Genomic DNA, 25,099 nt, shown 5'->3' with positions numbered 1-25,099 from the left:
CCCGTCCAACATGCGCAGCGAGTATTCCCTTAATTGCTAAAAGATCTTTCTGTATGTTCTCCAATAACCCGAGTGTACTTTTCAGAGATGACTCATGTTTTGTCTCTGCCCTTCCAGAGTAATCACAAAGTCCTCGCAGTGCTCTGCATAAATTGTTTGCACATCCTGATTTGTGACAGATAAGGCCAGTGACTTTGTGTTCTCCTCTGCAGCTCGTCGTATGACGTAAAGACGGGCCTGAAGGTCGCTGTGAAGAAGCTGTCACGACCTTTCCAGTCCATCATCCACGCCAAGCGCACTTACCGAGAACTGCGGCTGCTCAAGCACATGAAGCACGAGAACGTGAGTTACGCTACTCGCCACAGTTACAGAAGTAGAAACGTAACAGGGCCAGAGTTAAAAATAGTAGTACTTTAAGTGCATGTGCTCAAAGACACCACTTCCTGCTGTGTTTATTTAATTATGAGTGTTATGAATGTCTAACTCAATTCTTAAACACATCAGTATAATGTGTACTGAGCTTCTGTCACGGTGCCTGCATGGAGCCTTGTCTTTTGCTCTCGCTTAGACCACTACTCGAGTGTTTTCTTAGTTTTACCACACCCACAAAACCAGCTAAACACAAACATCCTCTGTTTGAGGGAGCATGAACCCTGACTCCTGCATGGCATGCATTTCTTATGCAACATTATTGATCGCTATCTCACTTTTGCAGATTGTTTGTGTGTATTACATTTAGATACTGCTTAATAATTATTCACCATAGAGACTTGCTTTAAATTGTATGTTGTCGAAGAGATCTGTGGCTTAACGGGGAAAAACAGAGACAAATCATAACTGCAAAGATTTATTTATTTATTTGTTTGTTTATTTTAAAATTGCGTAAAGTTTTTGCCGTAGCTTTCTGCGGTGGAAAAATGTTCAGTTACAGCTTTCCCTCTTGACAGTTACAATGCGCTAACACTGGAGACTCCTTCCATAAATGTTAAATAAACCTCCGCAAGGAAAATATTATCAACAAGTGCCCATGTTTTGTTAATCGTGAGCATCCGTCATACAGGCGAGCTTGTGTAAGATGTTCCTGTTCCTGAAAGCGCGGAACTACCGTCAGAGCTGGAACACCTTCTGACCAATCAGAATGGAGAATTCAACAGCACTGTGATTTTTATTATTTTAGCTGTTATCATGAAAGCTACCTGGATTTTGTGCATTGTGGCTTTTGGGACTTTCCTTAAGAAGTCTGAGTAAGGACATTAACTACACATGAATGGCAGTAGGTTAAAGTAGGACAGAGACTAAAAGAAGAAGCTGTGATGCATAAAATTAGGCAATCAGCCAGTGTTGAGTATTGAAGCTCTTCCTGAGTGCTGCTCTGCTTAGTTTGCTCGCACAAGCTTTTTTCCTTTCCCCTTTAGAGTAGGTGTCAGTGCGTGGGTGAAACACTGTGGTGGGCCTCCACACACATACACACACATACACACATGCACACACTCACACACAGGCTTTACAGACACTTCTACTCAATGCCACTTCCTGCCTTTTTTTTATTTTATTTTGTCCGAATCAGCTTTTTGATGTTTGTTTACTGCGCTTCAAATCCCTGAACATGTGAAAACAACAACAACTTAAAAAAAAAAAAAAAAATCTCTCATCCCCAACACTGCTGTAACAACTGGCAACTAATCCACTCATGACCTGATTGCCGCTCATCGTTCTAGCTTGACATGAACAGTGTAACATGAGCAGAGTCGTCATTATAGAGCAGCTCAGTAATTTCAGACGGTCACACAGAGGCCATGGAGAGGAGTTCCCGATCTCGCCGAGCCCAGAAAAGCTGGGACGACTCATGGGGTGACGATGTATCACAGCTGCAGTTGCCAGGGTGATCTCAGAGGCTGTTCACCAACTGACATCTCCGTAGAGAGAAGAGATCCCGAAAGGGGTGGACTCCCGAGTAGCTACGGATTCACCCTGTTTTCGGGGTACGAAGATGAAGAGCGTCTGGTCCAAGGGAGCTAATTCTGCTAAATGGATTAGAACGACACAGTTTAAAGCGTACCTATTATGGTTTTGAAACATGACTAATTTTGTTGTAAAGGTCTCCTACTATAGATTTACATGCATCCAAGGTCAAAAAACACTTTAATGTGCTCATAATTTAAACTGCAGCATTACCTTTCCCTCCCCCCCAGTGTTACAAACGACCCGTTCAATGATCCGTTCTAAAGGATTCGTTCTAAACTCCTCCTTTCAGAGAGCATACTCTGCTCTGATTGGGCAGATGTCCCAGTCTGTTGTGATTGGTCTACTGCTGTCAGCATGTTTCAAAAAGGAAACACCCACTACCATAACGACTTTCAGCTCTGTCTGTTCGCAAGCAGCCGATGAAGACCAGAGGCGGGGTTTTTTGTTACAAACCTACATAGGTTAGTACAGGAAGTAAAGTCTGCAATCACTAACGACTCGGTTCAGCTGTTCAGAATCGGTTCCTTCTTTTGGGAGTCAATAACTCCGTTTGTCGTGCACTTTGATTTTTGAAACGTTGAGTTTTTAGTGTTTTTTTTTTTTTAAAAAGTGATTAATAAAGTTCTAAATGATTTTACAGTATATAACATTTTATAATGGGCGATTTTGAGCTGGAAAGATCACGATGGCTAATACTTGCATTGAAGGAGTTAAAAAACAACAACACTTATTTCTAAATGCAAATTCCTGATGTGCACCTGTTTATTCTAGCATCTGCTTCCTAAACACACGCTGCACGCAGACCGATTTGATTTGCATAGTGTGAATCTCTAAATGTCACATTTCTTGCAGGTGATTGGCCTGTTGGATGTGTTCACTCCCGCCACCACCCTCGAGGAATTTACAGACGTGTGAGTAAATTGCCCTTGATTGTTTCTTTCATCAGCCTCTGGTGCAAAACTGCGGCTCCATCAATCACAAAGCATTTCATTAATGTATTACGTGTGCGTTTACGATAATAGTTCTGTTGTGGCACTGTACTATGACTAGGGTACACGTGCATGCACACACACACACAATGCGTGTTCATCATCAGTCCTTTAGATATTTATCATAATATGCACTTACATGTATGTGGTGCTCGACTGCTCAATTTTGGAACAATGAAAAAGGCTGAAAGGCACCACTGTTACACACACTACTCTAACTTTAGCTGGGCGTATGCGACATTTTTAGACCACGTGCAATCTTGTGCACGTGGTCTTTGTTTCAGTCTTCTTTCTGAGCTCTGAGTGTTGGAAATGTTCAGAAACAGATCTAACAAAGTAGCCTAGTGCATGCTGCAGAGTCTGCCTCAAGGCAGCAGGCGGTGTGCAAGCAGGTTGATTGTAGTGTGTGTGTGTGTGTGTGTGTGTGTCTGTGTGGGGGCGGACTTGGTTACCAGGCAGAACGGTGAGAGGAGGTCCGTTTTGTTGGGAAGACAAATGACAGATGATGGGATATTGTTTCCCCATTGGCTGTTGCTCTTTTTAGCAAGTGTGGGTGTGTGTCTCTGCATGCATGGTCAACAGGGGGCTTATGACACCAGCACACACACATGCAAACACACACACACACACACACACGCACGCACACATTTATCTCAACTGTGGAAAAAATGCACTAGCAGCACTTTCATGTGCTTGTTGACAATAAGCACGCAGAGGCCCCTTCGCTGTTTAGATGGGGTAGTGTGTGTGTGTGTGTGTGTGTGTGTGTGTGTGTGTGTGTGTGTGTGAGATCAGTGTGACCGTCTGAAGGGATTAAAGCACACACGTTCTGGGAATATACACCGTTCCTATGGCAACAGGCTTTCGCCCCTTTTATGCGTAATTTTTTTTTAATGTGCATTGCGCAATTACCTCTCTCTCTCTCTCTTACCTTACTCTCTCTCTCTCTCACCTTACTCTCTCTCTCGCACTCTCTCTCTCTCTCTCTCTAAACCCGATGCGCAGAGCATTCAGCACAGAGATCATGCGTCCGAGAGGCAGACCGGTGAACAGACAGCATTTTTTTCACCAGACAGTGAAGTATGGGACGGTAATAAATGACTTGTAGAGTAACAAGACTTTTCCTGATTCTTGTCAAGGTACCAAAAGTACCTTTTTAGAGCTGGAGAAAGCGCAGCTCATTGCTGCAGTTATCTCAAGGCTTCAGAATCCAGGACACTGTCCATCATCATCATCATCATCATTGCTTGTCTCAGTTTCTAGGCACTTCTTTTGTTTGTCTTAAGGACCCCCCCATCCCCCATATTTACATACCGATTTACATAAAATTCAAAATCACAGGCTTCTTCTACGTCTTCCTCTACAAGGGAATTATTGGTATAACTCGCTGACTGACATGCTGACAAAACAAGAAGTGACCCAAATCACAGATTTTCACATCTTGTACGCAGTTTGCAGTCCTTCCAAGATTTTAGTGATCGCAGAAGTGAACGCAAAATCAAGGAAACCCCGTAATATTCGCAGTGGCTTGCGATTTTTCAAACTTAACGCTGATTTTCTGCAGATTTGGGCCAAGACGCGTCATGTGACGTCATCACAACGCACATTCAGCCAAAGCCCTCTTCGATTCACGTGTGTTGAACATCACTGCGAAAGACAATTTTGTGCAATTGCAGTTTCGTCAATTCAAGTAGTTTTCCGCACAAAAAAACTCCCCGAAATCCTTTACGGACTGAGTACGGACATGCCGCCCTACATGCAGTTCGTGCCCGTGATGGTAAAAAAATGAAAAGGACTAGTACAGTAACGATCCATCACTGCTGCACAGGGGTAAATACATCCCTTAATTAGTTCCCAAAACACAAAACTCTTCGAAACTTCTAGATAAAGTTTGTTTTCATAGCTCGTCCAACTGCTATGATGTTTGCTATTCGCAGGACCGAACATGTCTCTCAAGATGGCATTGAGGGAGCATGTCAGTAGGACCTCATGACCTCAGATAATGACTCAGCAGATTTCCGCTTCTGATTACAGCAATGACGTGCTATAAATGTGACTATACAGGCTGCTGCTTTGACTAATTTCAAAGAAGACATGCAAAATGTTTCTCCTTTATTTTGTTGAGGAGCAAGCTGATGAATGCTAATGGCCATTGCATTTGGTGCAAGCAATTGGTGGTCTGCTTTATGAATATTAATGACTAGTGTGAGGGACAATGCGGTGAAACTCAATTTTATTTGTATAGTGCTTTTAACAATGGAAATCTCAGCGTCAGCCTCTGAACCATAAGCTCGTGTTGTGGTTCGATTATTGCTGTCTTGGACCTCTCCACGACCGCCCTGTATATCAGTCTGGCTTAAATATTTAATTTTCTTTTTAAAACTTGAAAAAATCAAATATAACATCAGAGGCAGGGGTGAATCATTTTTGGGAAAATGGCATGGTAAATACTAATCATCTAACTGTTTTATTTATTTGTTTGTTTGTTTGTTTGTTTGTTTGTTGTTTTTTGTTTCCCTCCTTTCTTTTGGTTTTGGCTGTGATTATTTTGTTGGGGTCGGGTATGCTGGGGGTTGTTGGATGGGGTGTTATGTAAAATGCAATTTTTCCAATAAAAATTCTATGGCAAAAAAAAATACAATGGACTTTGTCACAAAGCAGCTTTACAGAAAGGGTTAAGTTCCTTGCTCAATGGCCCAACATTGGCAGCTTGGTGGTTCTTGGGCTTGATTGTAGATGTGCATAAGAACTGGATATGAGCAAGCGGTTAGATATAAAAATGTTCAAAATTACCGAAGATTGTTCATCAAACATGAGTACAGCTAAAAGGTCTCATTTACGAACAAACATCACTGCAAACTGCAATTTCTGTAATTCAAGTAGTTTTCCCACAAAAAAGCACATCTCTTGTTGAGAACAAGTATGAACTGGAGTGATGGGGCTGAGGTTGAGGAACTTCCACGCTCACTCCAACCTGACAGGCTAGAATAAAACCGAATGGAGAGTACAAGGTAAATTCGCCAGTGTGTATGGGTGTTGTAATGCAATGGGAAACGCACGTCGACTTCACACAGTTCTGGATTTGGATTAGTTAGTGGAACGTGGACGAGACAGAAAACCCAAGTGACTAGCTTCTGTACTGCTTTGCCTCGTACCTTTTAAAAGGCACATTTCTCCATAAAGCTTAGCGCTGCTGTCTTTTGGGACGGTGGGAAAATTCCTGGCAGCGACTATGGGAAACTCCTATGTGGGAATTTAATGAGAATTTCCTCTGTGCACTTGGGCTCATTTTCTATTTTTAGAGATAACGTTCTGTTCTGTAGATGTTTCTTTGGATATGCCAGAAAATTTAAGAAGGTACTGTTTGTGAGCTGTGTGTTTTGTTTCTACACGCATAAAACATATATTGTGTAGTTGACCCGCTAACCAGTGTGGTGCCAGGGCAGTTTGCTCTTTCTCCTTTCAGTTCAGTAGGGTGAAGAATATTTGACACCATGGCCACACACCCACGCCCACACACACACACACACACACACACAGAGAATGAGAGACAAGAGCCATACTGTGGAGTCGTGGCTGGCTGTGCAGTGAATGGACACAGGATTGCTCCTTAAAGAACACACATGCCCAAGCATGCACATATGCAAACAACTACGTCGGAAAGTTCTTTTCACACTCTTCGGCTTGCACGAGCATAAAACCATGGAGACAGAGATAAGAATACTCCAAGAGGGGTAAAGGGGATAAGTCCAGAGCTTAATTTAGCAAGACATTCATAGTGTTTGTGTGTACAAGTACCAGTGTGCTGGACTGCAGCCCCTTACTGGAAAACAGTGTTGCAGTGTGTGTTTGCAGCGAAGCTTTGAGCAGGAAAGCATTCCTTAATTGTTTAGGTTATAGCTCAGTGTTTGTATCACTACCCGGGTACTGGTTCTTATAATTCTTATCACAGCATGACGCTCCTGGCACAACTTTGGCAGCGGGCTCTACTACGTGTCAGTCACATCCATGTCCTGGCTCCTTTTGCTCCATCTGTAGGCGCGTTCTGAACATAGAACCAGTCTGTTGCTGATGATGTTTAATGGCATATTATTACAATGAACTTGTGGGCACTATACAAATTGCTGTAACAGCACAAGTTTGATCACTTTAACTCTCTTGTTTTGTGGACGTAGTGCCCAGTACACGAGCGATCGCACATGATGCTTGCACACTACATGATCTGTCATCTGGTGAAATCCCAGACAATGCATGCCTGATCACTTTTCTCAGAAAAATAAACATGAGAACTGTCTATCAAGTGTCAAGACAACCTGTGCAAGTAGCTGTGGTGCTTGTTTTTGCACTGTTTTTTACAGAAATAAACAAAAGAAGAAATGCACTAAACTGTATATCAGTTCGTACAGGATTTCCCTAATTTTCTTTTTTTTTTGGTGATTGTTGCGGGTAAAAAAAAAAAACGCTTGATTTTGCTGCGTCTTTTTTCAAAATTCGAGATGAAACTAGCGGAATTCTTTTGTGCTTTTTTTGCGGAAAACTATTAGAATTGATGAAATTGCAATTGCATGTAATTGTTTGTTGATAAATGAGACCTTTTAGCTGTACTCATGTTCAACACACGTGAATCGAAGAGGGCTTTGACTGAATGTGTGTTGTGGTGATGTCACATGAAGCTATTGCTTGGCCCAAATCGGCGGGAAATTTAAATTCTGTGGTCATTTGCTTGATTTTGTGTTCATTTCTGCGATCGCGAAATCGCTAAATCCTGGAGGGACTGGTATAGGAAGAATTGATTTGGGAGACACTTACAGCCAGGAATGTCTGTTCTGCAAAGAGAACTGGAGGTATAGTGAAAAATATGAAAAAGTATATTTTTATACTGCGCGTAGACGGGAATCATGTCATGATTGTTTTTCTTTTTGCTGTTCCTAACAACCATGTGTGTATGACATGCCAAATAATTTCTGATCAAAGGATTATTATGTTATTTTGCTTACATTTTGCTCTCGCTCTCCCACACAAATAGATAGAGTGATTAGAACTGGATTCAGAGATCTGCTGCGCATGACCGCAGATCAAATTTGATTTCATCTGGGACGACTTCTTTTGATTTTTTTTTTCTTTCTGGGATGAGCTATGACACTTCATAAACTGAGAAATTTGCATTACTGAAACACTCACACTACACAAGCAGTCCCCAAAATGAGCAACAGGGAAATCTGGGCTAAAATCATGTACTGTACATTCATCGTTATTGCTGCGTGTTGAGTTAAGCGTTTTGCTTCATCTAACACACCTGGCACATTACGATCACTCTGCAGGAAAAAATGGGCCATGTGATCTTCTCATATGGGACTTTTTCAGAATGGGCAAAGTCATGTTGAATCTGACTTTTGTCAAATGTATTATTATTACACGCCATGCCAGCAAGCCACTCATCCAAAGCCTGAAATTAAGTGATTTGGCTGTAAAAGAGTTGATTGAGTCACTGTTCTCACCTGTTATTAACAGTTTGTTAACCCCATCTTAATATGTGTCATTGGTCTGTTTTTGAGTCATGGTGGTTTCTCTTGAATCCCAGGTACTTGGTGACTCACCTAATGGGTGCCGACCTCAACAACATCGTCAAATGCCAGAAGCTAACAGATGACCACGTCCAGTTCCTCATCTATCAGATTTTGCGTGGACTAAAGGTCGGTTTCTCTTCCCTAATTTGCCATAAGCAGTGCAGTGTAGTAGTACTGAAAGAGTCATTCATCTTAAACTCCGAAGAGAAGGCAGTATAATATAATTTGGCTAGTGAGAAAGTCCACGATAACTAGCATGTTTGTTCATTTTCTGTCAGCGTTCTTCAACTAGAAAACTGTTCGTAAAGCTAACTAGGTCAATGACATGTATAAACCATAAATTATTTAGATTGTTAACTTTAGTTTGGCTAACTAGAAACTTTCTTGGCATGTAGTATGTTTGTTCATTTTCTGTTCATGTACTAGCTAGCGTAGTAAGGTATAAACAATACATTTTATTTATTCCTAAATGTATTCAATCTAGCTTGCTTGTAGTCTAAATATTTAGCTGGAGAATTGTGAAGGTAAAAGTGTGTCTGTTATTAAATATTGAAATAGTATTCTGCTTCTGAGAGAGATACAAGCATGTAAGTGTTCTCATATTTTCCAACAATTTGCCAGAAGCATTTTCACTTTGTTCACCGAGTTTCCATTAGCCTTTAGGTCATTTTTGATGTTGAGTGTCCAGAGTGTCCAAAGAATCCAAATAATGCCCTGTGAGAATACTTCAGCATTTAGCATAGAAATTGTAGGGAGAAGTGAGCTGATTTACTGTAGTGTTCAAATATTTGGAGAAATAAGATAAAGCAGCAAGTTAGCTGTTTTATCTGCAATATAGCTAATGGTCACAGAGGTACAAACACTTCATTGGCATTAACCTTCCATTTAGACATCTATATATGTGTCTTACATTCAAATTGCATGGTGATAGAACTCCAGAATCTGGTTTGCTAATCCCTGCTGCATAGTCTTTTTCAAAAGTAATGTTTAATTTTTATTCTGTTTATTTTACTTTAAAGCCTCGCATGCTATAACTAGCATGCAAAAAAGGTCTTTAAACACCATGCTACCAAAATGTAGCACTGTGTTTACCAATCTCTGATAGTTGAGCTGCTCATTGCGTTCTTTATGCACATTAACATATTGCCTATTTTGATACAGCATTCTTTATATGCAAAATTGCTAATTAATTGTTCTGATGGCTGTATATTGACAGAAGGAAGTTCATTGGTTTACATAGCCAGTAGGTAGAATCCTTGGACTCTTGTTTGCTAGCATAAATTGTTAATTCTTATGTATGTTGTGTTAGATAAAGTCATAATGTTCATTTTCTGTTAGTGTTTTTAAACTAGAAAATTATGAGTAAGTTAGCTCCATTAGATATATAAGCCATACATTGCTAACTACCTTATCTATTATCTTATTGTCTTAAGATTTTCAGAAAATTAGCCAGCTAAATAAGTATAAGCTAAGCATTTTTTGATTCATAATGTTAGCTTGTTTGCTAGCTAGGTTGCTATCTAATTGCCCAGTAATAAGCTTTTTGGATATCTAGCTTCCTGGACCTGTAAATATTTTGTTTGAGAAATATGAAGGTAAAAGTGTGTCAATATGTTAACTGACACACTTTACGACACACTTTGTATAGGAATGAAAAGTTTTTCCACAAGTTTAGCCCAGGGCTTGTTAACATGCAGTTTCATGCTAGCTCTGAGCAAAGCTGATGTTGAGGCTATACTGATTTTATTTTTTATTTATTTAAATTTTTTTTGCCACAAGCTCCATCTTTGAATGTTTCTGTGGGTGGTTTGGTGAACCATAGCATTCACATGATGCGACACAACGGTGTCACATTATGTGTTCAGTGTGTTTTGATATAATACAAGGCAGATTGCTGTCTCAGTACAGCATAGTCTATTCTTATTTTGTCTATATTGTTTAGCCGTATTGGTTACTTCTGACGTAACCAATACGGCTAAATGACGTCTTACCTTATGTTATATATACATACATACATAGTCATACCAAAGATTGTCTTGCAGAATAGCTTAAGTTTAACTAGTGCAACAAAAAAAAGAGCTTCCTGTGAACAGCCATAAACCAGCATTTATCTGGGGCATGGGCTAATTCATACAGCATCACTGCAGTACAAAGGTTCACTCAAATCTTAATATAGAACTTGCTGAGGCTATGTTTCCACTGACGTATTGTAATATTGTGTTATTAGAAGAGAAATCATCAAACTACTTCTGCTTGCTTGACAATCAGTACGTTTACACGGACAGCAATATTCCGATATTAACCCGATTAAGACAATACTCTGATTGTTGATGACCTTAATCCGACTAAGTCATACTCGAAGTAAACACAAATTGAATGAAGACATGTGGAGTATTCCTGTTTCAATTATCGAAGTGCGTTACAGACATGTACACACCTTAATCACACTATTAATGTTGTGTTGGAGATTTCACCGCCTTTTGCGACAGGACACGTACACACACGGCAGTGCTCAACCGTTTGACAGCAAACAAGAGAGCACGGCTGCGTCCCAAACCACGTACTTGCCCACTATATAGTAGAAGAAATACATGTATTTAGGCTACTATATAGTAGGTAAGTACGCGGTTGGGGACACAGGCCACGGCTTCAAGCAGTCGTCTATTTGTACGTACAGCGTGACAAATAATTAACTGCACTTGAAGCTTTCGTAAAATTAAAAATGAAACCGGTACCATAAGGAATACAAACTGTATGTTGATACGTGAAATTCTGGAGGGAACGTCTTACAGCATGGTGCGGCGACGTAATGACGTGTGCCGTCAATTGCTCTATGTCAGTGGTTTTCAAAGTGGGGGCCGCGTCACCCTTGAGGGCTACCAGGGGGCCTCAACAATTATTTCGGAGCCACCAAGCCCATCCCTCCCACTATTATGTTTTCTCTTTTTCACTCTGTCAACCACACACACACACACACACAATCAATTCCTAATGTAAAGATGTAAGATGTAATTATTAATAAAAAAGGGGGATATATTCAGAAGTCTGTATTTTTAATATGTTTTAAAGACATCTTGCAAAAGGGGGGCCTCAGTCAAATGTTAATGCCATTTGGGGGGCCTTGCTCTGGAACAGTTTGGGAACCCCTGCTCTATGTTCTGTAGCATATAAAACAGGAACATGAAAGGAATATTCTAAAAGCGACTCATGTAAACACCTTAATCACAATATTGTCTTATTCAGAATAAGGTCATTAATTAGACTACTGCTGTTTGTATCTATGTTTTGCCTGGTAAATGAAAACTATTGTATTGTATAGTGTAGAGTATGCAGTTAGACCTTATGGGACCATGTTTGTACCTTTTTAAATGAGTTTTAATTCCACCCCGGTGACGCACAATAGTGCACTCAGTTTATGATGAATGTAGATGAAAGGCTATTTCCAGTGCCAGGATATTGTTTAGTCTATCTAAACAGAAATCAGTTTCCTGCTAGTGCTCTGTGTGATCTGTGCGAACATAATGTGTAGTCGGGACACATTTATTCTGATGCAAACACAGCTGATTTTTGTGTAATTTCTAAATTGCCTTCAAAGCGTTATGTCCTGTCCACTTTTAGTGTATTATTAACCTTCTTTCCACCGTCTCTCTAACAACCTCCAAGTGATTCATATATCTGAGGTTAAAGTAAGGCTGGGATTTGAGCTTACTACCTGACAATAATTAGCAGAGAACCTCAACATCTGAACTCCAATGTTCTCAGAAATTCACAGATTTTTGTCTTTTTCTCCTTTTAGTACATTCATTCAGCAGACATCATCCACAGAGTAAGTGAACACTCCCCCCCCCCCCCCCTTCTCCTGGTCCCTTTGAGTTTCTGTTCTTCTTTTGTGATCATTATTAAAAGCACTGATTGTTTGTGAGAGCTGCATTCTCAGTGTAATATTCACTTCAAGACTATGGGGCCTTGTTGGTTTTTGACATTATTTCGGTGTGGTGATTTTATTGCTGGTCGTGCAGCGACCAGGTGCACTGGGTCGGGGAAGTGCTTCTGGCATCACTGACTCTGTAAACAAGGCTTTATGATCCATAAGTATGGTGATTATGACTGCATGGTTTAGACCCCATCAGTCGGCATCGGTAATGTTTTTCTCTTGTATTTCCTTGCAGGACCTGAAGCCCAGTAACCTGGCTGTAAATGAAGACTGTGAGCTTAAGGTCAGTAGGCATGTGCCATCTCAGCATGCTTTACTCTGTCATTGTTTGTTGTGCAACCGCTAACCTGCAAAGACCAGCACTGAGTTTATAGTGCAGCAAACAGATGGCAAGACGAGATCGAATTAAATGTGGTGATAAGTCCATGCCGTTTTATAGCTGATTCACTTCCTTCGCATATTATGCTCAGATCCTGGACTTTGGCCTGGCGAGACATACGGACGACGAGATGACGGGCTACGTGGCCACGCGATGGTATCGTGCGCCTGAGATCATGCTCAACTGGATGCACTACAACATGACAGGTTTAAAAAAAAATTATAAAATAAAAATAAGTTATGATGTATTCTCAGTGTTCTTGATACTCTGGGCTGAGTGTGTGTGGGACAAAATACAGCAGATGTCTTGAGGAATTGTTGATTGTGTTTGTCTTTACGGTGTGTTGCAGTGGACATCTGGTCTGTGGGCTGCATCATGGCTGAGCTTCTCACTGGACGGACTCTGTTTCCTGGCACTGATCGTATCCTTCCCACAAACACCCCCCCCCTTTTTCAAGCCTGCCTACTTTCAGGAAAAGCTGCTAGTGAGGCGTTAATTGATCTTTTGGCTGCCAAGACTTCACTTGCACAGACGAGGGCTTCTGTTTCACCCCCTTATGTAAATGCTGTCAGGATCTGTGATTTATTTCTTTTCCTAAGGGCAGTTAATGCCATTTCTAGAACACATTTTAGAGGAATCTCAAGGGGCTGCTTTAAAATTTGCCACAACCCCTCCGTCGTTCCCTCTTTGCCCAGAGGGAACAGTAAGAAAAATGAACACAATTCCTTGCAATAACTCACCGGTCCTGTTTCTCTTCACAGCAGTGTGAACTTTGATCATACTTTTGTACACACACTCCCAGGCTTACCTCGAAACCAGTCCACACATGCCACGCCGGGAGTATCAACTCATAGCACTAAGCTCCTTATAATATGCAGCTGGCTTTTGGAACAAATTCAAAAACACACACCCAACAAGAAATATATATTATGCAGGTGAGACCATGCAGGAGAATGCTCCTAGTGGACCCGAGCCCAGGTATGCCCTTTTAGATTTCGGGCATTGTGTTTGGATTTATGTATCTGTGAGTGTGTGCAGTGTTTATGTAACTGTTAATAAATTGAAGAGATTAGTTACACCCGACTAATTGGTGGCTGTGTACTCCAAACGGGTGCACAGATGATGCACTTAAGCCTCATTCCATGAATTACCTGCTGTTACCATGGATTTGAAACAGGACATACTGTATGTAAGGCCAGTCAGAACGTTCATAACAAAAATAAGGGGATCCTCTTTCTTTTCTTTTTTTTCCCCCCTCCCTCATTTTGACCATTTGTTTGCATTTCATGTGTTTACTTAGTGTGGAGACGAATTGTGTGCATGTCTATTCATCCACTCTGTTTCATCATCATCATCATTCAACCACTGTTTATCACTTTATCTCTCTTCCTTTTTCCTCTCGATCTCTTAAACAGACGTCGCTAACCGTATATTTTCCATCAGAGCACTGCTTTTTAAGGAATGCTTCTGGAATTGTTTGCATCGGACATTCTGCGATGTTCAGCCCTAATATTAGTCACATCACGTGCTTCACATGATCACAGCCTTGCGTCACCGCTGTTCTGAAATGACTTCTTCCTTCTGTTGTTGTGTTTTACACGCACACAGTTTTCCAAACTTCATCTGCTTGTTATGCACATCTGGGACTTGGCAAATGCACACACACACACACACACACACACACACACACACACACACACACACATGCATTCATGTAATTTATTTATTTTTTTTATTAACCCACCGATACCAAAATAATGTTGGTTTTGGTCTTGCTTTGCTCACCAACATCCTATGGATTATGGATCGTAATATTATACCATGACGTATAGCTTGTGTGTCGTTGTTATGAATTCTTATTTGTCTTCATTGTTAGGTCCTTTGTTCGTTTCGTATTTTGCAATAAATGTCCAAGAATACATTTTTGAATTTATTGAAGCACACTTCATTCAGTTTTGTTTCCGCAGTCACACCACCCCCCCCCTCCAACCCCTCCCCCACCCACTTCCATAGCCATCCCTGCATTTTATTTTTTCCTTTATGTTGCTCCTTGAAGATATTGATCAGTTGAAGCTTATCATGCTGCTCGTCGGAACTCCAGGGCCCGAGCTCTTGATGAAAATATCTTCGGAGTCTGTGAGTTTTCAGTTATGCCTGAGTGTGACTCCTCTTTTCCTCTGACGGCTTGGCGTTTCACTCCCAGTGTGTTGCTTTCACTCCAGCCAGCCACGCTTCACCCAGTGCTTTTTCAGCATCGCCCACCACTCCACCCACCCCCCCCCCCCCCACATTTTCCTGAGCATGAATCACTGTTGTGTGTTAGTTGGGAAATCTAATTGCTAGGTAGTGTGCTGCCATACTGACACACGTGGGCTTGGATCACTGTTGTCTGAGGTTTCACATTCTGTACTCACAACCCTGCCTTATGGTTTGGAAATGTAATCGAGCTTAAGAGGTTAATGTTCCTGTGTGCTGATCTGCAATATCCTTCACTGTTTCTCGTCCGTGTCACATACCATCTTGTAATCCTCGCTATCTCTTTATTGTTTTATATATGTGTGTGTGCGCAGGTGTGTTAAACGTCACATTCACAATCTTCCTTGGTGTGTTCTTTTTCACTACGTCCTATAGTTTGTTTTAATACATTACAAACATCCCATTCTTGCTCGAAGAATGGTGCAAAAGGATCTCTTCTCCCCGAGCTGGCATAAAGCATGCAAACACATACATCAAGGTGTTTTGCCATGGATAGTGTCTCACTTGCATTGCTATTGTAAGCCCCTTGACCTGGGTGCCTAAGATATAAACCAGCTCCAGCAGATAATGCGCCTGACTGGAACTCCTCCAGCCTCACTAATAAGCAGGATGCCCAGCCACGAGGTGAGCAAGAACCACCGCTGTCTGTTAGGGCCATGACAGTGCTCGTTATCTAATCAGTTCAGAGTGGTTCCCTTTTTTTTTTTTTTTTATTTAAATAGTTGTCCTGGCATAAGGTAAGCAGCAATAGCGTGAGGAACATTTTTCTAGCGACTGACAGAAAATACACAGTACAAACCAACGGCATTAATAATCAGTATGCGTTTTCCTGTGTATCCCTCATACAAAACAAAGACATCATCAAAGGCACACGTACAGTGGCTTGCATAACCCCCTTGAACATTTTGTAATGTTACAACCTGGAACTGAAATGGATTTAATCGGGATCATGAAACTACACAAAATAGCCAATCATAATATTATGACATAATAGTGAAGGTGAGGGAATTAAAAATAGTTTAGCAAAAATATTTACAAGAAAAAAGGTATTTTTTTTATATTAAACACACCTGTTCCTGCATCACGGAGAACAAAGAGCTATGAAAACAAGTTCAGGGTTTGGATATTAAAAATCCTAATCCTAAAACTCTTACAGTGCATCATTTAAATCCATTATTTTCAAAAAATCTCTGCCTAGAGGAGGCCATTCTCCAAATCTCCGTCACAAAGTAAAGAGGGAATTAGTCAAAAGAAGCAACCAAGTGGCCAAGAGTAACTCTGAACACGATGCTACCGCCACCATGCTTCACTGTTTGGTTATTTTCAGGGTGATCGACAGTGTTTTGTTTTCTCTGACTAATCCCCTCATTACCCAATCACTGACTTTTGGTAGACAGCCTTCTCTAGCATCGCTCACACCACGGCAAAATGAAAATAATTTACCAACTGATTAAAAATAAGTTGAGGAAAATATTCAACAAAAAGTATTTGCCTAGGAGGACAGATGGGTTAGAAACATGCGGTGTGTCTGTGAACTATAGTGAAGATGACTATTTAGCATCCTTTAATGCTAGCTGGTCCCCAAGATGTTAGTATTGTCGGGAGAGTCATTTGTTTAAGAATCTGTGCAAAATTGCTATGCTATTGCTATTTTTTAAAAAAAAGAGACAACCATTTAGCATGGGATATAAACATAATTCTAATCAGTGATTACCTGGATGGTTACCTTACCCATTAATGCTACTATGGCTAGCAATTTTTTTTTGAAAAAGTCTGGTCAGCATGGTTATAATGCTAACGGATGACTTTCATTCATTGTCAGAAACTATTAATATTTTGGGTGAGGTATTACTTTCAACATCGAACTACACGACCATAACGGAGACGCTACGTTGTTCGTTAGCGTGCTGTGCTGATCCTTTGTTATCGTGGAAAGTTGTCCTGTAGTCACCCCAACCCCCTCTCTCCTGCCTTCTGCCTGCTTTTTGTCTGAGATGCGGCTCTGACCCAGTTCCTACCAGACTTTCAACGGAGTGTTTGCCAAAGCTTAGCTTTAACACTGGGTGTAAAACACTAGTGCGCACTGTTTATGCTGCTTATCTTCATAGCATGACTGATCGTCAGTGGGGAATCATTAAATGTTCATGTGTACTGAACAGTAGTGATGAAGCACTGTGGAAAAAATAAGGCCAAAATAATTTCCAGGTACATTTCACATGAAATCATTTCCAGTGGAGACACTCGTCTGTGGTTTGGAATTATGCTGATTCCTGCTCGAAGCTAAAGCAAACATTGGTACCTTTTTATAAGTCTAGGAGAATATCTGAGACACTGAGAGAACTCTTGTTTTTTGTTGTCTCTGTCAACAGGCCAGAAACTACATAAATAGTTTGGCGCACATGCCAAAGAGGAATTTCGCAGATGTATTCATTGGTGCCAACCCATTAGGTATTATAACTCTTATTTTCTGTTAAGTTTGCTTTGGAATTTTAATATAAACTCAGCACAGCCTGCTAGACTGAAAGCAAACTGAAAGCCAAATCACAGTGATGTTCGTGCTTTCTCTCAGCCGTGGACCTGCTGGAGAAGATGCTGGTTTTGGACACGGATACGCGGATCACGGCCTCAGAGGCACTGGCCCACCCGTACTTCGCGCAGTACCACGACCCGGACGACGAGCCCGAGGCTGAGCCGTACGATCAGAGCTTCGAGAGCCGAGAGCTGGACATCGAGGAGTGGAAAAGTAAGCAGATGATCAAATAAGGCATAGGAATTGGATCTGTAATTGATCAGCGATAATCGATTTCTAATCATTTCTGACTGATGTTTAAGGTTAGTGCTGTTTTGTTAACTGTAAACTTCAGAACTAGGTCTTGGAGCAATAATAGTACATTTTATTTGTATAGCACCTTTCATACTATAAAAGTGTTTCACATGAAAACATAAAAAGGAGATAAAACAAGGAAAACTATATTTAACGGCTCAAGACCAATTGAATTCAACAAAGAAAATAATAATAATAATAATAAAATACAAAATTGGAAAAAATTATTTAAAGACAAAATATATTAATCAAAATGTAACTTAAAAAGATATGCCTTCAAATGCCTTTTAAGAATGTGAATATTTGCCAATTGTCTAATTTCAGTAGGTAAAAAGTTCCAGATTTTTGGCGTTCAAGGGCTAAAAGCTGCTTCACCTGATCTCTTAACGTTTACATTACAATATGTCAGAAACTCAGCATTGGACTACTAATTGGAGCAAATTTTGATAATAAAATAAGGAAGATATGAAGCTGTTAATCATTCAGTGCTTTAAAAAAACTGTAAAATATCCTAAAAATCAAGTCTGTTCTTAACACTAGTTCATACAGTCAATGTGAGGGGGAAAAAATTTGATATACGGGGTTGAAACTGAAACACTAACATCCTCTGATGCTGAGCAGGTAAACAGGGTGTGTAAATATCTGTATGAGTTCCATGTTACGTGAACATGATATGAGCAGAGCATAAGGACAGATAATGTACTTTGCATGGCACTGTAGCAGCTAAACCCATACAGTGATAGCTTAGTTGTGCCTCCCCTTGGTTAGTGACACCAAACTAGCCTAGTCTCATGTTAGATAGCCAAAATGTTTTATATTTAATCGGACCTTTTTTAAGCAACTAGCCCTCATATGCAAGAACAAAATGAATGGAAACAGTATACTTAGAAGTATGTGTGAAGAGCATCTAGCACACAGGCTTTCGTTTCTAAGGAGTTCACAGGGATGTTTGCCTCATTGTCATGGCAACGGTTCGTGCCTAGGTCAGATTACTTCTTTGTTTGTTGGAAAATCTTTCCACACTGCTCAGATTTTAAAACTACACGACAGACACGGATTTAACTTGTTCAGTCGGTCAAAACTAACGCAGACGTACGCTAACAAACGCCAACAGGGTTAACACACCGATCCAACAAAACCCGACGAACATGTCTGTTGGCCTTGGTCTGCGTCTGTCTGTGCAGTGTGAACCGGGCTTAAGATGATGAACAGGTCTTAGTAACATACTTTGTGTGACAATGACAACCGTACAACCCACTATAATGGTTTTTGCTATAGATCATATTGTCTGCTTACATCTTCAGATAATAAAAAAGAAAGTTCACGGTAAATGTCATATAACTCTTTGGTAGAAACAGCTGGAATATGTATAAAATGACTTAAATTTACTAACACTAGGAGGATTGTTCTTGGCATTAAAGACCTTAAAGGAATACTCCACCAATATACACATTGCTGTGAAAAAGTCCTGATTTCTTCTGTTTTTGTGAATATCTCATACTCGATTGTTTCAGAAATCAAAACAAAATCTAAGATAAAACAAAGGCAACCTGAGTAAACACAAAATACAGTTTTTGAATGATAATGTTATTTATTGAAGCAAAAAAGTAATCCAATACCAACTGGGTCTGTGTGAAAATGTATTTGCCCCCATAGTTACTAATTCCCCAAATCTATGAAACTGCATTCATAATGGGGTTCAGCTGGACTAGACGCAACCTGATTACTGCAAACCCTGTTCAATCAAATCAACACTTAAATAGAACTTTTTCAACAGCCTGAAGCTGGTTAAAAGGTCTTACCCAGTAACACACTATGCCAAAATTGAAAGAAATTCCTGAAATGATGAGAAAGGTGGTGATTGAAATACATCAGTCTGGGATGGGTTAAAAAAAAGGGTCCAAAGGACCACAGTGAGAGCACTTATCTCCAAATAGAAAAACTTGGCACAGTAGTGAACCTTCCCAGAACTGTCTGACCTTCCAAAATTCCTCCAAGAGCACAGCAACTACTCAATTAGCAAGTCACAAAGAGCCTTGGACAACATCAAAGGCCTCTCTTGCATCAAAAAAGGTTCATGACTCTGAAAAAAGAAAGACACTGGGCAAAATTGGCATCCATGGAAGAGTTGTTAGGTGAAAACCACTGCTAACCCAGAAGAACATTAAGTCTTGTCTGAATTTTGTAAAAAACACCTTTATGATCCTCAAACCTTTTGGGAGAATGTTCCGTGGATTGATGAGTTGGAAGACGGAGAACTGTTTGGAAGACAGGGGTCCCATTACATCTGGCGTAAACCAAACACAGAATTCCACAAAAACATCATACTACTTGGGTCAAGCATGGTGGTGGAAGTGTGATGTTGTGGGGATGCTTCGCTGCTTCAGGGCCTGGGCAACTTGCAATAATTGAGGGAAACATGAATTCTACTCCGTACCAGAAAATCCCAAAGGAGAATGTCCGGTCTTCAGTCCGTATGTTGAAACTAAAGTGCAACTGGATTATGCAGCAAGACAATGATCCAAAACATAGGAGTAAATCCTAGTCCTAGAAGTAAGTGAAAGACTGATCTCCAGTTATCAGAAGCGTTTGGTTGCAGTTATTGCTGCTAAAGGTGCCACAACCAGATTCTAAGTTTAAGGGGGCAATTAGTTTTTCACATGGGTGTTGGATAACTTTTTTTTTATAACAAATATTTCCTGATCGGTCATGTATTATACAGTAGAAGTAGTTGATGGGTGTTAAAGTTGTAGTCGTATAGATATTAAAAGTTCCCGTGTATGTAATGTTCGATATACTGAACATTACATTATAGACCTGAAATTAAATGCTTTCATACGTACAGTTGTGGTTAGAGTGTAACAGCGAAATTCCCTTAGGATTTAAAGGAGTGATGTTTCTCTGTCCTCAGGGCTGACGTATGAGGAAGTCCTGAGCTTTGAGCCCCCCGTGTTTGATGGAGATGAGATGGAGTCATGAGTCTGTCCTTACTTACCTCCTGGAGCGACAGAAGCTGCCTCATAACTATATTTCAACAGGAACACACACAAACACACAGCGTGACATTAAAGGAACAGTCTGACCAAAAACTGTTAATGCTCATCATGAATGGGAGCTGAGGCCTTGAATTAGCATCATGCAAATAGGACTGTGCTGATTGGGGGCCACTGGGTTCCCTTAGTGGTTTAGGGGCATTAGCAGAGTTTGGTTACATTGCTCCTTTAAGGTGCCTGTGCCTTCATTCTGTACTGGATTCGCTATTATCAGAGACTATTTACAGGTGGAGGAAAACGCAAAAACACGTACACACCCCTCTCCACTATGGACACTGAGAATGTAGAGTATTACTGAGTAATATTTTTTTTTCTCTGTTGCTGTTGTTGGTCGTCTCTTTCTATCCATTTTCACTTTTTAAATGTCATTTTTAAAATGATAGTAGAATTTTCATGAGAAAGAATATTATTTAATTTTGAAGGGGAGGGTGTTTGGGGGAAATAAAATAGCAATCATATCTGTCTACTACTATCAAACTTTTTGGCCTGTAGTTTATTTGCAAAAAGTACGGTCCCTGCTTTGAGCCGCTACAGTAATAATGGCCGTGAGGCCTTCTTAAACGCAACCCGTTAGTGTTTTTAGAGCTGTAAATAAAACATTACGCTTGTAAATAAACGAGATTTTGCAGCAGGAGCATTAGTTTTAAGGAGCTCCATCGGCTGAAGGAGAAGGAATCACGAATTGAATCAGACAGTGAATGTAAAATAGATCATATGTTATGCAGGATGAGTTCATGCCTGTGTATCAGCGCTCTCCCTTTATCTCTTAACCCCAAAGTTTATCCGGCATAGGAATCCCTGCGGATTCCAGGTGATTGATGTTTTTGCTCCTTTCCAGCTCTAGGCACAACCATTCCATGTGTTTAGTGCACTTGATTGATTGATTGATTCAGGCACATTTTGAGCTGGATGGGAACAAAAATGTGGAGCGTCTAGGGTTTTTTGGGAAACACCATGCAACTGCCATACGTTTTGTTCTTCCAAATTGTAGCAAATATATCTTAAGTAGTGCCAGATAAGCAAAAGAATGTCTGACTTCCTTCTCATACACGGCCTGTGGCTTGTTCATGGGATTTTGCTATTTATAAATATGAAAATTCACCAGAAATTTGAAACGCGTCATGTATTTGTTTCTTGCGCCATCTTTAGATGAAATGTACACCTGAGCGCCTGTCTTATATACATCCTGGCCCTTTGGCCTCTTTTTTTTGTGCTGTATCTTATTATTTATAGCCTTTTTTTTTCTTTCAAAATGTTGCATTTAAACATAACACTGCTCAGTCAGTCAAATGGATGAATCACACTGTGTCGAGTGTTAAGGGAGTCATAGCGGATTGCTCCAGTATGATCGTCACTCCAGGTGTCCGGTAACGTTATAATCCTCCATCAGGGTGCCTTTTTCTCACAAACCTGATGATTCTCATTTGCCGGTGTTTTTTTGAACAGGTTTCGAGGTGCTGCTCGAGACCGTGTCAATCTGAGCCAAAATCTGAGTGTGATCCCATTTTAGCACAGAAGACCAACTCCGAGAATGTGGGTACATCCCAAACCCTGTACTACTCCACTAAATAGGATAAGACACACGTACCTGCATACATGCAAGTGGCATACTATTTTGATATTCCAGTTAATGGGGTTTGGGACGCAGACTTTTCTTTCTTTCTTTCTTTCTTTCTTTTTTTTTTTTTTTTTTGAACACAGTAAACCGTGCCAGCATCTAACTTATTATATTAGTAATATTTGTTAAGATTATTTTGAGTGTGTTTTCCATGGTGTATATTATTAATTACATTCTGCAATATTCTGTTTTGAGCATGATTTCGCAATGCGTGAGGAAATGTAAGGCTGTTTTTGTATTTGTATGTTTACAGTAGTTCATTAAAAATCACAGAAATGGACAGTCATACATCAAGTTATCCATAAATGTAGTTGTTTTCATGTGGTCTGTCTGTAGTACAAAAGGAAAGACACTTGGGTCCTTTTGTACCACTTGGCTAATTCATCAGTGCAAGCAGCTCACAACCTGTAAACCACTGGTAGTTACAATAAAGGCAATTATTACTATTTTTCAACACTGTCCTTGATTTACTGTTTCGCCACAGATGTCTGGACATGCTTGAATGAAATACACTTTTGTCTTCTTATTGTTCATGAGGAACTCTCTGCTTCCTCTTGCATCAGTCTTGTTTACTGCAGTGGTGTTGTTTCTCAAATAAACATTGCCTCCTGGTGGTCATTTAAATGTTTATTATAATTCCCCAGAGCTGTTGAATTCTCAACTCTGATTGGTCAGAAGGTGTTTTATTATTTTTCTATAACAGCAGCTCTGGCAGTTGTTCCAGCTGCAAGACAAATCACAGGTTTATATTAATGCACTCATTTCTATGGTAACAGCCACACATTGTCTAAGCTTAATAATCAAAAAAGAAAACATGATAGTTAACAATCATATATATGCATATGCCAGTCATATGGCAGCAGTGCAATGCATAAAGAAAATTTAAAAAATCATCCAGATACAAAACAAGAGCTTCAGTTAATGTTCACATCAAACGTCAGAATGAAGAAAAAATTTCTCCGTGACTTTGATCGTGGCATGGGTGTTGGTACCAGACAGGTTGGTTTGAGTATTTCATAAACTGCGGATCTCCTGGGATTTTCACCCCCAGCAGTCTCTAGAGTTTACACAGAATGGTGTGAAAAGCTAAAAACATTGAGCGACCGAGAGTTCTGTGCATGGAAATGCTTTGTCAGAGGAAAATAACCAGATTGGTTGAAGCTGCTAGGAAACCTTAAAATGGTCCCTTTTTACAACCGTGGTGAGCAGAAAAGCATCTCTGCATGCACAAAACGGGATAAAACCACGCTGGGTTCTTAATAAAGTGGATGATGAGCATATATTGAAGCTTCAATAATAATAATTTTAAAAAACAACTTCTCCAACTTTACATTGTTTTTTTAAAAAAATCTAACAACCCTGCTGATAATTCTTTGACCAACAAAACAACTCAAAACAACCTTAACTTGTGGGGACTGAGGTAAACTGCGCTACCACTTTGGACCACCAGATGGTGGTAAAAGCCCGAAAATATTATCCGGATCCTTATCATACCGTCACATCGAGTAGATAAAAAAGTACTGAAGCAATCATATGCTTAATGTTGCTATTATATATATAAATATAAATATAAATATAAATATAAATATGTTGTTATGATGATAAATAGTTTATAATATTGCATGTATTTATATTCTCTATTTAAAAAAATAAAAAATTAAACATGAAAGTTTTGGCTAAAGGGGACAGAAAGGGTACTTTGTGTGACTAATCAGAAGGGGGTTTTGTGTGTGTCAGGACTACGCGACAGAGCCGGTACTACAGCATGGAGCGGAAAGGTGAGCTTATAATATCACTGCAGTTTACATTCCTGAACATAATCACATACTGAGGTGTGTTAGGAAAATGTTAGCTGTACCTGTGATATTAGAAAGAAAAAAAACAAATAAACAAACAAACAAAAAAAAAAACCAAGAAGTACAACTGTTCACTGTGATTCCTGAACAAAAGCCTCATGTTACTGCTTAGTCCCACACACACGCACTCTCAGTGTAATGAGAGCTAAAGTGCTAACTTGGTAACAGTAAACAAGTCACACGAGTGTTAAATAATAATACTGAACACTACAGTCTGTTAGGCTTCATGTAAATATCCACTGTTTATAGTTTACATTAAACACCTTGCGCAGTTTTAATAATTATAACCAAATATCCGCTGCATTTTAATGCTATTTTACTATTTGTATACTCCTTCGCTACCACTTTGTTAGCTAGGCTATATATAACTATCTTTATTAACCGAAATAAACCTTAAACCGAAAGAAACTCTGCTACATAGTGGATATTTTCACTCGTAGCATTGCTAGCTAGTAATGCTATCTTAGACTGCCTGAGGTTAAAGTTTTCAGGCGGGTAATTCAGCTCTCATGAAAATAATAAATACACTCGCTGGGTTTTATTTTTTTTAAAGGACACCAATATGTGCAGTCTGAATTAACTCCTGGCGTGTGTTTCATTACTAAACATTAACGTAGTTCGTCAGGTTTAAGTGTGGAAGAAAAAAAGAACAAGAAGT

At 40.0% G+C, this 25,099-nt stretch overlaps 2 protein-coding genes across 4 annotated transcripts in view; both read left to right on the top strand.

Annotated features, from left to right (window-relative positions):
- The window catches only part of mapk14b (mitogen-activated protein kinase 14b), a 29,220-nt gene extending 6,181 nt beyond the window's left edge, over window positions 1-23,039 (top strand). Inside the window, exons 2-12 of one of the 2 annotated variants that reach the window (XM_053653417.1) lie at window positions 213-342; window positions 2,818-2,876; window positions 8,536-8,647; window positions 12,318-12,347; window positions 12,691-12,738; window positions 12,926-13,040; window positions 13,184-13,255; window positions 15,635-15,714; window positions 17,460-17,538; window positions 17,660-17,833; window positions 20,826-23,039. In XM_053653417.1, the coding sequence (XP_053509392.1) occupies window positions 213-342; window positions 2,818-2,876; window positions 8,536-8,647; window positions 12,318-12,347; window positions 12,691-12,738; window positions 12,926-13,040; window positions 13,184-13,255; window positions 15,635-15,714; window positions 17,460-17,538; window positions 17,660-17,833; window positions 20,826-20,893 (967 nt within the window). In that variant the 3' untranslated portion in view covers window positions 20,894-23,039. Of the gene's footprint in view, window positions 1-212; window positions 343-2,817; window positions 2,877-8,535; window positions 8,648-12,317; window positions 12,348-12,690; window positions 12,739-12,925; window positions 13,041-13,183; window positions 13,256-14,890; window positions 14,971-15,634; window positions 15,715-17,459; window positions 17,539-17,659; window positions 17,834-20,825 lie in introns of both variants that reach the window. The other variant, XM_053653416.1, reaches the window with a different exon arrangement.
- A 343-nt stretch (window positions 23,040-23,382) lies between these two features.
- The window catches only part of srpk1b (SRSF protein kinase 1b), a 41,012-nt gene continuing 39,295 nt past the window's right edge, over window positions 23,383-25,099 (top strand). For both annotated transcript variants that reach the window (XM_053653415.1, XM_053653412.1), the window contains exon 1: window positions 23,383-24,363. In XM_053653415.1, the coding sequence (XP_053509390.1) occupies window positions 24,351-24,363 (13 nt within the window). In that variant the 5' untranslated portion in view covers window positions 23,383-24,350. The remainder of the gene's footprint in view (window positions 24,364-25,099) is intronic.

Source organism: Ictalurus furcatus, chromosome 21 (genome assembly GCF_023375685.1).
Source record: "Ictalurus furcatus strain D&B chromosome 21, Billie_1.0, whole genome shotgun sequence".
Classification (NCBI taxonomy): domain Eukaryota; kingdom Metazoa; phylum Chordata; class Actinopteri; order Siluriformes; family Ictaluridae; genus Ictalurus; species Ictalurus furcatus.
Note: the sequence above shows the minus strand (reverse complement) of the source record. Positions and strands in the feature narration are given on the sequence as shown.